The sequence below is a fragment of the Gobius niger genome, assembly GCF_951799975.1.
Source record: "Gobius niger genome assembly, chromosome: 13".
Classification (NCBI taxonomy): domain Eukaryota; kingdom Metazoa; phylum Chordata; class Actinopteri; order Gobiiformes; family Gobiidae; genus Gobius; species Gobius niger.
In genome coordinates, this window is record NC_136864.1 from 2,375,877 (window position 1) to 2,389,829 (window position 13,953).

The window sequence follows — 13,953 nt, forward strand, 5'->3', positions numbered from 1 at the left end:
CCTGTGTCAGACCTGGTCCTCCTCTCTTCAGAGACACATCGTGGTGCAGATGCTCCTGTGTCAGGCCTGGTCCTCCTCTCTTCATAGACACATCATGGTGCAGATGCTCCTGTGTCAGGCCTGGTCCTCCTCTCTTCAGAGACACATCCTGGTGGTGCTGAAGTTCCTGTGTCAGGCCTGGTCCTCTACTCCTCGGAGACACGTCCTGGTGCAGATGTTCTGGGGGCTGAGCCATGTTCCAGGCTGTGCTGCTCACTGTGGTGCTGTCGGCTGCAGACAAAGGTGGAAACAAATGAGCCCGAGCTGCAGGATCTTCTCCGGGAGAGACTGTTTCAAACGAGCAGCTCTTCTCATCCGCAGGTTTGTAAAAGGCTGAGCTGAATGTTCTCACCGCGGTCGGGGTCCACACAGACGGCCTCACAGCAGGAGCACACGGACGGGGAGGCCTCCAGCTCCAGCCACCTGCACAACGACACCTCAGACACAATCACTGGGAAGTTTAACATTTTGACACTTGATGTTTTGTTGCGTCTAAGTTTATCGGAAAGTGACTCCGACATGGCTGTGTAATCCAAATATGGTCATTTCCTTTGTGGAAAAGTTTGGAAATTTTTGGAGTTTTAAAAATGTTTTGAAAAGTTTTTAAAAGGTTTTTGGAAAAGACTTAGAAAATGTTGGGAAAGTCTAGAATTTTTTTTTTTTTGTGAAATTTTTTTGGGGAATTTTTCTTTTTTAATTTTTGAGTATTTAATTTTTTTAAGTGTTGAAAAAAATTGGAATAGTACAGAATTTGTATGTATTTTTTTGAAAGTTTTTAAAGTTTTTGGAAAAGACTTAGAGATTTTTTTGTGAAATTAATTTTTAGCAATTATTATTATTTTTTTAAGTGTTGGAAAAGTGTTGAAAATTTTGGAATAGGACAGAATTTGTATTTATAGTTTTGAAAATATTTGATATTTTGGGGAGAAGCTTTGAAAAGTTTTTTTTTAAGTTTTTAGAAAAGGCTTTCAAAATTTTGGGAAATTTTTCCAAAAAGTTTTGGAAAGTTTAGAATTTTCTTTTTTGTGAAATTATTTTTTGTGAATTTTTCTTTCTTTCTCTTTCTTTTTTTCTTTCTAATTTTTGAGTATTTAATTTTTTTTAAGTGTTGAAAAAAAATGGAATAGTACAGTAATTTGTATTTATTTTCTTGAAAATTATATTTTTTTGGGAAAAGCTTTTCATTTTTTTTCATGTTTTTAGAACATTTTCCCCCCAAAAAATTGGAAAGTTTAGAAAGTTTGGAAATTTTTGTAGTTTTGAAAATGTTTTTAAAAGTTTTAAAGGTTTTTGGAAAAGACTTAGAAAATTATGGGAAAGTTTAGATTTTTTTTTTTCATTTTTTGTGAAATGAATTTATAGCTATTTCTTTTTTTTAATGTTTGATTTTTTTTTTTTTTTTAAGTGTTGGAAAAATGTTGAAAATTTTGGAATAGTACAGAATTTGTATTTATAGTTTTGAAAATGTTTGATATTTTGGGGAGAAGCTTTGAAAAGTTTTTTTTTTTAAAAGTTTAGAAAAAAAAATTTGGTGAAATTATTTTTTGTGAATTTTTCTTTCTTTTTAATTTTGAGTATTTACATTGTTTTTAAAAAAAATTCAAAAAAAATTGGAAAGTTTTGAAATGTTTTTTTGGTGAATTTTAATTTTTATGATTTTTTCTTTTTTTTCCTTTTTTTTTTTTTAAGTGTTGGAAAAGTGTTGAATATTTTGGAATAGTACAAAATTTTATAGTTTTTCCAGCCTGGCTGTGCCGCTGTAATCCAAATATGGTCATTTCCTGTGTGGGAGACGGCAGCGGCTAAAGACACTTTAAACACAGGCACATGTGCAGACACAGAGACTAAACTTTATCCGGTTTCTTCACAGTCCGCGTCTCGTTAGCTCCGCCCACCTGCCCGCCGCCTTGTCGTAGGTGCAGCTCTTGGAGGACGGCGTCGGCTGGAGGCCCACAGACATGGAGCAGTGCAGGAACATCATCTGAGCGGGAGAGCAGCGTCAGGCGGTTCCTCCTCGACATGAGAAGAACTGAAACACTGACCTGCGGCTCGGGGCTGAAGAGCAGCGAGTCCACGGAGAAACGCAGCTCACGGGACGCTCGCCCGTGGAAGTGCGAGCTGCTGTCGGCCCGGGCGCTGTCCACCATGCAGCTGCGGAGAGACACGCAGCAGAGGGAAGGGAGATGAGGATGAAGTGAGCTCCAAAAGGAATTCAAGATAACAGAAGGAAGTAAAGCCCAGAGAAAAGGAGGCCCCGATATGGAAGTATCACAGTTTTAACCTCTTAACTCCCGCCTGAACCGAGAGATCTTTTTTTCTCACGTTATCAGATTTTTTTTTCCATAATTTTTTTGTCGGGTATTCAATTCATTTTTTGTCAATTTTTTGGTCCATTTTTTGCCAATTTTTTGTCACATTTTTGTCATTTTTTGTCATTTTTTTGTCAAATTTTTATCACTTTTGTCATTTTTTGTCATTTTTTTTATCACATTTGTCATTTTTTTGTCAAATTTTTATCAATTTGTCATTTTTTCGTCAAATTTTTATCACATTTGTCACATTTTTGTCATTTTTTTTGTCAAATTTTTATCACATTTTTGTCATTTTTTTGTCCTTTTTTTATCACATTTTTGTGATTTTTTCGTCAAATTTTTATCACATTTTTGTCATTTTTTTGGTCAAATTTTTATCACATTTTTGTCATTTTTTCGTCAAATTTTTATCACATTTTTGTCACATTTTTGTCATTTTTTTGTCAAATTTTTATCAAATTTTTGTGATTTTTTCGTCAAATTTTTATCACATTTTTGTCATTTTTTTGGTCAAATTTTTATCACATTTTTGTCATTTTTTCGTCAAATTTTTATCACATTTTTGTCACATTTTTGTCATTTTTTTGTCAAATTTTTATCACATTTTTTGCCAATTTTTTCGTCAAATTTTTATCACATTTTTATCACATTTTTGTCATTTTTTCGTCAAATTTTTATCACATTTTTGTCACATTTTTGTCATTTTTTGGTCAAATTTTAATCAAATTTTTGTCACATTTTTGTCATTTTTTCGTCAAATTTTTATCAAATTTTTGTCACATTTTTGTCATTTTTTCGTCACATTTTTGTCAATTTCTTGTGACATTTCTGTGACATTTCCATCATTGTTTTCGTCTCAGAGTTGTCGCTATTTTCACACCTTTTTTCCAGAAGCTTTTGGATTGGGGTAAAGCCAAACTGGAGAAAATGTGCTCGGTTCCGGTGGGAGTTAAGGGGTTAAAGGCTTTTCTAGGCAGTTAAGACTCTTTCAATTCTAGTTTAAAACATTTTCGTTCTTTCTTCACAAAAGTCTCCCAGAGCTGAGAGGTTCTGGTCTGTCCCACACTGCCCTTTGGAGGTTTATTAAGATCTTCAGAGATGTTTAGGTCATGAGACTGAAGAGGGGCTCCACCATTAACCTTCACATGGAGGTTTGAGTAAAGGGCCTAACTCACCGGCCTGGAGACTAGCTGGAGACTAGAGTCGCTGCTGCTCATGGAGATGTCTCCAGGTAGTTACTGTATATATATGGAGTCTCTGAGATCGCCTTGGTCTCTGACTGGTCTTGGAGACATTGCAGGGACGTCACAGAAACGTATAACGTAAATAATGTTCGCAACACAACTGCTTGAGACCTTGCAGACGTCTCGGAGACCATGCGGAGACTCTGCTGGAACGTAACCTGTTTGTTTTCACTGAGACTACCTGGAGACTCGTGTTATCCTTCCAGAAAGAGATGGAGACTTGCCCTCATTGTTATTCTGCTGATTCTTGTCTTCCAAACTCCCTCTGAAGTCTCTACTAAACATGAATGTCCTGAATAAACCAGCCCTATAATAAAGCGCCCCCTGCGGTCACATTTCAACACTGACTCATTTTACAGTTTAGAAGCTTCACACACAGGATTATAGATCAGACATTTTTAAAAATCGGCCAAAGATATCGGCACCAGCTTTAGAAAAAAACATAAAAGTCGACCTCACATCACAATCAGAGGCACAATTGCAAATAAATGGATCAGTTATTGAAATTGTGAAAAAAAAAAATCAAATTTCTTGGAGTAATAATTGATGAAATTTGATGGAAAGGTCATATAGAACATATTGGGAACAAGATATCAAGAAACATTTCTATAATGCAGAAGTCAAAGTACCTTTTAGATCATAAATCACTTCATATATTGTATTGTTCACTGGTATTACCCTATCTAAGCTATTGTGCTGAGATTTGGGAAATAATTACAAAAGTTCACTGATTTCACTAACTCGTCTACAAAAAAGAGCCGTGAGAATTATCAACAAATCTGGTTATCTTGATCAAACCAACATATTGTTCTTGGAATCAAAAGTCATTAAACTCACTGACCTTGTAGATTATCAAACAGCCCAAATAATGTTCAGAGTACAGCAGAATACTCTACCAAACAACATACAAACGCATTTTCTCACACAACAAACTGTGTACAGCCTCAGGATCAGCTGATGACCATAAATTTACAACACAAACGTTCAAATCAACTATGACAAGTGTTTGTGTTTCCATTACTGGTGCCAAATTATGGAATGATTTAAGCTCAGATCGAAAACTGTGCTCAAGCATGAATCAGTTTAAGAGGAAATATAAAGAAAACATCTTTTTGAAATATGAGACAACAGAACTTACAGATAAGTGATTCATCTCATGTATGTGCTTTGTTACTGTTGCTACTTAGCGTTTTTCTTTTGAGTTTTGAGTAACTATGTACGAACAGGAAACTGATGTAATCAATCTGTTTTTGAAATAGGGGGTGGGGTTAAATAAGTTAAACTTCTCTTCACTCCTTTTTGGACATGTGCATTTGAATTTGGCTTTTCAAGGGAACTGGCAAGTTTGCTTTTGTCTTTTTGATTTGTAACAGCCTTTACGTTTAAAATGTTGTAAAGGTGTTGTGTTGCTCACATGTTCAAAATTAAATAACGAACGAACGAACAATCCCAAATGAAAAAGAGCCGCTCACCCAAAGTTGGCGATGATGTCCAGCCTGGAGGAGCTGCCGGGGTCCGGGGAGCTGGTCACGTGACAGGCGTCCACGTAGAGCCTCTCCCCGGCCGACAGGGCCCCGGTCTGGGCTACGAAGTAAACCGGCTCCCCCAGGAGGAAGCTGTGCTCCGGGGGCAGCACCTCCCACTGACCTGCCACACACACAAGGGGGTTCTGGAGAAGAGGAACTTTAGAAGGAAAACACTAAACTTTACGGAGAATTTAGCGTATTTTCGTAAACAATAAAGCCTGATTTTGATTCTTTTGTATCCAAATCTAAAAGCTAAAAAGAAAGGCATCAAAATAGCGAGAAGAAGAGGATGAAAAAATGAGAAAAACATGGACAAAAAATGATAGAGAAAATAATTTTAAAAAACAACAAAAATATGACAAAAATGTGGCGACGTGACGAAAACTTTCCATCACTTTTGTAGGTCTTAGCTTTCAAATGAGGCGTTACATTGTTGCTCTCCAGTCGAGAAGCTTTTAGATTTGGGTAAAGCCCAGTATAAAAAACATGAATCTAAAAGGAATTCCGTGGAGTATGGTGTGCCACAAGGTTCAATTTTGGGACCATTATTATTTATTATTTATATTAATGATTTTGCTTCCGTTTCCACGACCGCCTTTCCCGCTCTTTTTGCTGATGATGCCGATCAAAAAAACAATAATAAAAAGCTGAACTGGGGAAAATGCACTTGTTAGTGTTAAGGCGGGCGCGGTAACTCCCACCTGAACGGATCCCATTTTCTCCAGTTTGGCTTTACCCTAATCAAAAAGATTCTTGGGAAAAAAACACCAAAAATGTGACAGAAATTCTACAAAAATTCTACAAAAATGTCACACACAAAAAAAAAAAAAATACAAAAGTAGGGAGGCACCGATACCACTTTTTCTAAAACCGATACGAGTACTTTGATTTAAGTACTCGCCGATACCGAATACCGATACGAGTACAAGGCATTTTCTTCAACGTTCTTACTTCTTTCACAGCAGATTAGTTTGTAATTAGTTAATTTACTCATTTACATTTCCTTAAGTAAAGTCGGCGACACTTTTAAGAGCAGTTATATTAGAATTGTGCTGATGCCATTTATTTTGTTTATTTTCATTAAATATAATTTTTTATTTTTATGTCTCTGTCCATCATAGACAGAAAAGTCCATGTCCTAAAGCTCCCAATGCCTGAGCTTTATTCATTTATGTGTTTTTATGTAACAATAGTATTGAGATGTTTCTTAAATGGTCTCTTTTCGTCTTTACTTCAGCTCCTGTAGATTTTCTCGTGTGTTTGTAGTAACTTAGCGAGTAGCTACAGCGTTTTCCTTGTTCTGCTGCAGCTCATTTTCCCTCAATATAAACATGCTGTATGTCTTTAATTTGGATTTTCTGAGGACTTTTTAGTCGCTGGGTTAGTTTTTCAGATGAATAAACCCCTGGGCATAAAACGGCGTCAGAATGGCCAAAACTGCTAGTGCTGCAGTGTTTACAACATACATGCTAACGTTGCTAACTCGCAGCTAACAACATTAGCTCTGGTTAAATCCAGCTCAGACTCTGGTTTAGAGAGCGCAGTCTGTAATAAAGTCAGCTCTATGTGGATTATTGTATTTACACTAAACTATTCTCCAGTTTGTTGCTTCTTCTCTCCTCAGCTGAGAGCTGCGCCTCGTAGCTGCGCCTCGTAGCTGCGCCTCGTAGGTCAAATGGTATCGTTTCTGGTATCGGGACCTCATGAATGAGTACGAGTATGAGTACAAGCCTGTGGTATCGGCCCGATACCCAATACTGGTATCGGTATCTGTGCATCCCTATACAAAAGGTGACAACACAGCAACAGCGCGAGGAAAAAGGTCAGTTTTGTGGGTCTTAGCTTTCAAATGAGGTGTTACACAGCCAAAAGAGGACAGAACGCATTTGGTTTAGGCGGGAGGTAAGAGGTTAAAACATGTATTTGTGGAAGTGTCACAATTACGCTAATTTGGGCCAGGCTGGTCAGAGTCCAGGGCTGTTTTTCAGTCCCAGTCCGCCCCAGAACGGCCCATTTTATTCTAATAGGAAAATGCTACAATCACATAATTCAGCGCCTTGACCTTTTTCCGTCTCCTCCAGGGAAAAACTGGAGAAAAAAATGTAGAGAACTTTGGAATCAAGTTATCCAAAGAACTTTAACCTTTACGGAAAGTGTGTGTATTCTGACAAACAGAAATATGCTTCAGTTTGATCATAGAGACTGATGTAAAGTCTTGGTAAAGTATCGGTAAAAAGTGTATGGTGGACTCACTGTTGCAGACGCTGAGGCTGAAGCTGGTCTGGCTCCGGATGCTCTTCAGGAAGAGCGAGGGCGGGGCCTGCGGCTGGAACCCGACTCTGTACGAGTAATGGAACCTGAGGACGGACCAGGAGGATTAAAGACGGACCCGGACCTCAGGAGGATTAAAGACGGACCCGGACCTCAGGAGTACCATGGATGTGTCATACTGAGGGAGTACCTGTTGTAGTGGCAGCTGAGGCGCATGTTCAGGGGAGGAGCTCGGAGCACGAAGCCGCGGCGAGGAGCGGTGTAGGTCAGGGAGTACGAGTACACCAGCTGCCCTCCCACCACCTGGAACATCGACAGGTCACCAAACACCAGAGGAGGGTGGATTTACTCGAGTCAAAAAGTACAACTGGAGTACTGCGAGTACTTCCAAAAGCCCTGGTTTACATCGGTCATAGAGGCGGGTAGTTACATTTACTCAAGTACTTCAGTAACTTTTTAAACAAACTCTTTCATTCGAGTAGTTATATCATTCAGTACTTCTTACTTCTACTTGAGTGATATTGCAAAGTAAAAGTAAAAAAAGAGTTACTTCCCACAGTGAGTAAATCATGTGTCGGTTCCTCCGGTTTCCCCAAACCTCCAAAACATGTCGGTCAAGAGTCGGGACTGTCCCAACCTCTGACCTACGCAGTTTCATTGGACAAATGTATAATAATAATAATAATAATAATAATAATAATAAAGTTGTACTCTAAACAGTTACTCAGTGTTAATTTTGACAACATAATTTATTTTAGTTTTAGTCTTAGTTTTGACTAAAATGTAATTTAATTTTAGTCGAGATTTAGTTAAAAAAAAATAATTCAATTTTAGTCTAGTTTTAGTCGACGAAAATTAATAATAATATTCATTATTATCATATGAGGATTTCTTTGTGACTTTATCTCTTCTGTGATGTATATATAGATCCAGATCGATCGATCTATATATACATCACAGCAGAGATAAATAAAACAGACAGACAGACAGACAGACAGACAGACAGACAGACAGACAGACAGACAGACAGACAGACAGACAGACAGACAGACAGACAGACAGACAGACAGACAGACAGACAGACAGACAGACAGACAGACAGATCTATCCATCTATCTATCTATCTAGATCTAGGTCTATCTGGGTGTGAGTTAAAGCGCCGCACCATTGATAACATCAGGCCCGGGGGCCAAATCCGGCCCTCCAGCACAGAACCTCTGGCCCCCAAGATGAACTTGATCAATATTATTACACAAATTAGTGCTCAAATACCTGTTAAAGTCCGAGAGAGAGTGGGGGAAGATGAGCCACTTTTTGCTTTGGTGGTTATTGCGTAAAAACAGTTTGATGTAAATACAACATTTTACTACGGGATTAAAAAAAATCGCCTGGAGTTTGTGTTTTTCAAGAAAAAAAAGTGTAATTTTATCCCAGAAGTGTTGGAACATCGAACCATCATAAAAGGTCATATGCTACATTTTAGTGTTTCCCATTAGCAATTGTATGCAAAAATTAAATACAAATCCTAATATATATTTGTCTTTTCATATGCAACATCTGCAGATCTGAAAACTTTTTTTTCTTCCAGTTTTTTCTTTGGCAAGTTTAATCTCACATTAAATTTTTCAAAAGTTTTAATACCTACTGTTATACACGTGGAAAACACTGTCTTTCATCCCATTACGTCATATATAATGCACAACATTGGCTTTTGCAGTAAATGGTTCTTTACTTTGGGCATCAATGGTTCGGCTCTTGGTGATTTGGGGAGTATGAATATCGGCCTCGACACACACTTGCCTCCCCCTGATATACAGTATGAAAAGACTAAATAACAGAACTGATGTAAAGTGATTTGATACTGAGATCACTCTGCTCCTTTTCATTCAAACGACATTAACACAGCACTTTTTGTTGTTAAGTCACTTTTGAAATATAAATTAATTAAATTAATTTTGCAGCCCTAAAAACACAAAGCACGTGGAGGCAGCATGAGAGAAGCGCGTGGCCGGTTACCTGAGCCGTCCCTCCGCACTCGCCCAGGCCGCGGTGGAAGTACAGATACCGGGGGGAGGCCGCGCTGACCCCGCAGCGGCTGAGGCGGAACAGGCCGGGGCTGCTCCAGTGCCGGAGGCGCAGACGGTCCACACGCACGCTGACCTGCCGCAGGCCGCACCACAGGTCCACCGGCCCGGGGGGAGAGGGCTGCGCGGGCCGGGGCCGCTGCTGCGCGGCCGGGAGGAGCAGGGCGGCCAGCCCGGGTGGAAGTGGGCTCTTGTGGGGGACGGGTCTGAACGTCTCCGGGGGGACCAGCGGTTCAGGGGCGTGATGGGAGAGCGGCAGGCGGTGCACGTGGCCCCAGAGAGAGCGCGCGCAGGAGGCCCACAGCAGCACGCGCATCAGCAGCGCCATGTTCGGCCCGAGCGAGAGAGTTTCCGGGGGGGAGGGCGTGGCTCATCAGCGCACCTGGCGCTGCCTGGAAAAACCCGTCACTTTGGGCTGAACTTTAGAGTTTAAAGGAAAACTCTGACGATCAGTGCGCAACTCATGGACACAGAACAGAAAACACAACATTTATCTAAAAAAAAAAAACTAAACGTCATAACTAAAACCTGTGGAACTCGTTCTAACAGTATTTACTGTACACGTTAAGTCACTTTTTAAAGAACTTGTTCTTCTTAGAGTAGTTTTACCATGTGATACGTTTTACTTCTCATATCCGTATTCTTACTTGAGTAGAAATAATAGTTACTTTTTTAACTGAGAGTAAATATCCAAGCAGCAGATGCAAGGCCGGGTTTATGCAGAGCTTACAGGGGCCAAGAAAAGGAGAAAAGGAGAGAGTCTCTCTTCTCCCCCCCTCCCCTCCTCCCCTCCTCACATGTAAGGCTTCATCAGATGACTGTGTACCCGAGACTAAACCAGGACTAAACCAGGACTAAACCAGGACTAGACCAGGACTAAACCAGGACTAAACCAGGACTAAACCAGGACTAGACCAGGACTAAACCAGGACTAAACCAGGTCTAAACCAGGACTAAACCAGGACTAAACCAGGACTAAACCAGGACTAGACCAGGACTAAACCAGGACTAAACCAGGTCTAAACCAGGACTAAACCAGGACTAAACCAGGACTAAACCAGGACTAAACCAGGACTAGACCAGGACTAAACCAGGACTAGACCAGGACTAAACCAGGACTAAACCAGGTCTAAACCAGGACTAAACCAGGACTAAACCAGGACTAAACCAGGACTAAACCAGGACTAAACCAGGACTAAACCAGGTCTAAACAAGGTTTGCACCATTGAGTTGAGTTGAAACTGGGAAAAACTATGTATCTATTGATCTGTTAAAATGCATGAAAAAGCACCAAATTGCATCATGTAAATAAAAATAAAGATCTCTGTGGGACGACCCCCCACACCCCCCTTTTAAATGTGTCCCCCCCACCAGTCTGGCAGTAGCAAAGGTTCATCCACGAGGGCCATGGAACTGTTTTTTCTGCATCTTCAAATAAAAATCTTTTCATTGTAGAGAGAGAGAGAAACCTGACAGACAGGATATGGGGGGCCATGAAAAAACTTAAGCCCCGGGGCCAATTTTACTTAAACCCGGCCCTGGGCAGAAGCTTCATTTTGATCTATAAGTACATCGTCTTGTTCTTCAGAATTATTATTTTTTCGTTCTCCGTTTAAACGGGCTTCGAGCTCGACCGGAAGTGTCAGGACAAAGGAAGTGTCAGGACAAAGGAAGTGTCAGGACAAAGGAAGTGTCAGGACTAAGGAAGTGTCAGGACAAAGGAAGTGTCAGGACAAAGGAAGTGCCAGGACAAAGGAAGTGTCAGGACTAAGGAAGTGTCAGGACAAAGGAAGTGTCAGGACAAAGGAAGTGCCAGGACAAAGGAAGTGTCAGGACAAAGGAAGTGTCAGGACTAAGGAAGTGTCAGGACAAAAGGAAGTGTCAGGACAAAGGAAGTGTCAGGACTAAGGAAGTGTCAGGACAAAGGAAGTGTCAGGACAAAGGAAGTGCCAGGACAAAGGAAGTGTCAGGACAAAGGAAGTGTCAGGACTAAGGAAGTGTCAGGACAAAGGAAGTGTCAGGACAAAGGAAGTGCCAGGACAAAGGAAGTGTCAGGACAAAAGGAAGTGTCAGGACAAAGGAAGTGTCAGGACAAAGGAAGTGTCAGGACTAAGGAAGTGTCAGGACAAAGGAAGTGTCAGGACAAAGGAAGTGTCAGGACTAAGGAAGTGTCAGGACAAAGGAAGTGTCAGGACAAAGGAAGTGCCAGGACAAAGGAAGTGTCAGGACAAAAGGAAGTGTCAGGACAAAGGAAGTGTCAGGACAAAGGAAGTGCCAGGACAAAGGAAGTGTCAGGACAAAAGGAAGTGTCAGGACAAAGGAAGTGTCAGGACAAAGGAAGTGTCAGGACTAAGGAAGTGTCAGGACAAAGGAAGTGTCAGGACAAAGGAAGTGTCAGGACTAAGGAAGTGTCAGGACAAAGGAAGTGTCAGGACAAAGGAAGTGCCAGGACAAAGGAAGTGTCAGGACAAAGGAAGTGTCAGGACAAAGGAAGTGTCAGGACAAAGGAAGTGTCAGGACAAAGGAAGTGTCAGGACAAAGGAAGTGTCAGGACAAAGGAAGTGTCAGGACAAAAGGAAGTGTCAGGACAAAGGAAGTGTCAGGACTAAGGAAGTGTCAGGACAAAGGAAGTGTCAGGACAAAGGAAGTGTCAGGACAAAAGGAAGTGTCAGGACTAAGGAAGTGTCAGGACAAAGGAAGTGTCAGGACAAAAGGAAGTGTCAGGACAAAGGAAGTGCCAGGACAAAGGAAGTGTCAGGACTAAGGAAGTGTCAGGACAAAGGAAGTGTCAGGACAAAAGGAAGTGCCAGGATTAAGGAAGTGCCAGGACAAAGGAAGTGCCAGGACAAAGGAAGTGTCAGGACAAAGGAAGTGTCAGGATTAAGGAAGTGTCAGGACAAAGGAAGTGCCAGGACAAAGGAAGTGTCAGGACAAAGGAAGTGTCAGGATTAAGGAAGTGTCAGGACAAAGGAAGTGTCAGGATTAAGGAAGTGTCAGGACAAAGGAAGTGCCAGGACAAAGGAAGTGTCAAGACAAAGGAAGTGTCAGGATTAAGGAAGTGTCAGGACAAAGGAAGTGTCAGGATTAAGGAAGTGCCAGGACAAAGGAAGTGTCAGGATTAAGGAAGTGTCAGGACAAAGGAAGTGTCAGGATTAAGGAAGTGTCAGGACAAAGGAAGTGTCAGGATTAAGGAAGTGTCAGGACAAAGGAAGTGTCAGGACAAAGGAAGTGCCAGGACAAAAGGAAGTGTCAGGACTAAGGAAGTGTCAGGACAAAGGAAGTGTCAAGACAAAGGAAGTGCCAGGACTAAGGAAGTGTCAGGACAAAGGAAGTGTCAGGACTAAGGAAGTGCCAGGACTAAGGAAGTGTCAGGACAAAGGAAGTGTCAAGACAAAGGAAGTGCCAGGACTAAGGAAGTGTCAGGACAAAGGAAGTGTCAGGATTAAGGAAGTGTCAGGACAAAGGAAGTGTCAGGACAAAGGAAGTGCCAGGACAAAGGAAGTGTCAGGACAAAGGAAGTGTCAAGACAAAGGAAGTGCCAAGACTAAGGAAGTGTCAGGACAAAGGAAGTGTCAGGACAAAGGAAGTGTCAGGACTAAGGAAGTGTCAGGACAAAGGAAGTGTCAGGACTAAGGAAGTGCCAGGACTAAGGAAGTGTCAGGACTAAGGAAGTGTCAGGACTAAGGAAGTGCCAGGACAAAGGAAGTGTCAGGACAAAGGAAGTGTCAGGATTAAGGAAGTGTCAGGACAAAGGAAGTGTCAGGATTAAGGAAGTGTCAGGATTAAGGAAGTGTCAGGACAAAGGAAGTGTCAGGACAAAGGAAGTGTCAAGACAAAGGAAGTGTCAAGACAAAGGAAGTGTCAGGATTAAGGAAGTGTCAGGACTAAGGAAGTGTCAGGACTAAGGAAGTGTCAGGACTAAGGAAGTGCCAGGACAAAGGAAGTGTCAGGATTAAGGAAGTGTCAGGACTAAGGAAGTGTCAGGACTAAGGAAGTGTCAGGACAAAGGAAGTGTCAGGATTAAGGAAGTGTCAGGACTAAGGAAGTGTCAGGACAAAGGAAGTGCCAGGACAAAGGAAGTGTCAGGACAAAGGAAGTGTCAGGATTAAGGAAGTGCCAGGACAAAGGAAGTGTCAGGATTAAGGAAGTGTCAGGACAAAGGAAGTGTCAGGATTAAGGAAGTGTCAGGACAAAGGAAGTGCCAGGACAAAGGAAGTGTCAAGACAAAGGAAGTGCCAGGACTAAGGAAGTGTCAGGACAAAGGAAGTGTCAGGACTAAGGAAGTGCCAGGACTAAGGAAGTGTCAGGACTAAGGAAGTGTCAGGATAAAGGAAGTGCAAGGACTAAGGAAGTGCCAGGACAAAGGAAGTGTCAGGACAAAGGAAGTGTCAGGATTAAGGAAGTGTCAGGACAAAGGAAGTGTCAGGATTAAGGAAGTGTCAGGACAAAGGAAGTGTCAGGACAAAGGAAGTGTCAG

At 41.3% G+C, this 13,953-nt stretch overlaps 1 protein-coding gene across 1 annotated transcript; it reads right to left on the bottom strand.

The window, feature by feature from the left end:
• Positions 1-5,051: 5,051 nt before the first annotated feature.
• On the bottom strand, positions 5,052-7,613 carry LOC306973342 (uncharacterized protein). The gene is made up of 3 exons (XM_079570253.1): positions 7,583-7,613; positions 7,375-7,478; positions 5,052-5,242 (listed from the first exon to the last, which is right to left on the bottom strand). Exons 1-3 carry the CDS (start codon positions 7,606-7,608, stop codon positions 5,064-5,066), a joined length of 309 nt encoding a protein of 102 aa, XP_079426379.1. The 5' UTR covers positions 7,609-7,613; the 3' UTR covers positions 5,052-5,063.
• Between the last annotated feature and the right edge of the window lie 6,340 nt (positions 7,614-13,953).

Excerpts from the sequence above, each read along its gene's own strand:
- LOC306973342 (XM_079570253.1), bottom strand. The coding sequence starts at position 7,608 with ATGCGCCTCAGCTGCCACTACAACAG. Across the intron at positions 7,479-7,582 it reads CTCAGCTGCCACTACAACAG|GTTCCATTACTCGTACAGAG; the intron begins GTACTCCCTCAG and ends GTCCGTCCTCAG. Across the intron at positions 5,243-7,374 it reads CAGCCTCAGCGTCTGCAACA|GTCAGTGGGAGGTGCTGCCC; the intron begins GTGAGTCCACCA and ends TGTGTGTGGCAG.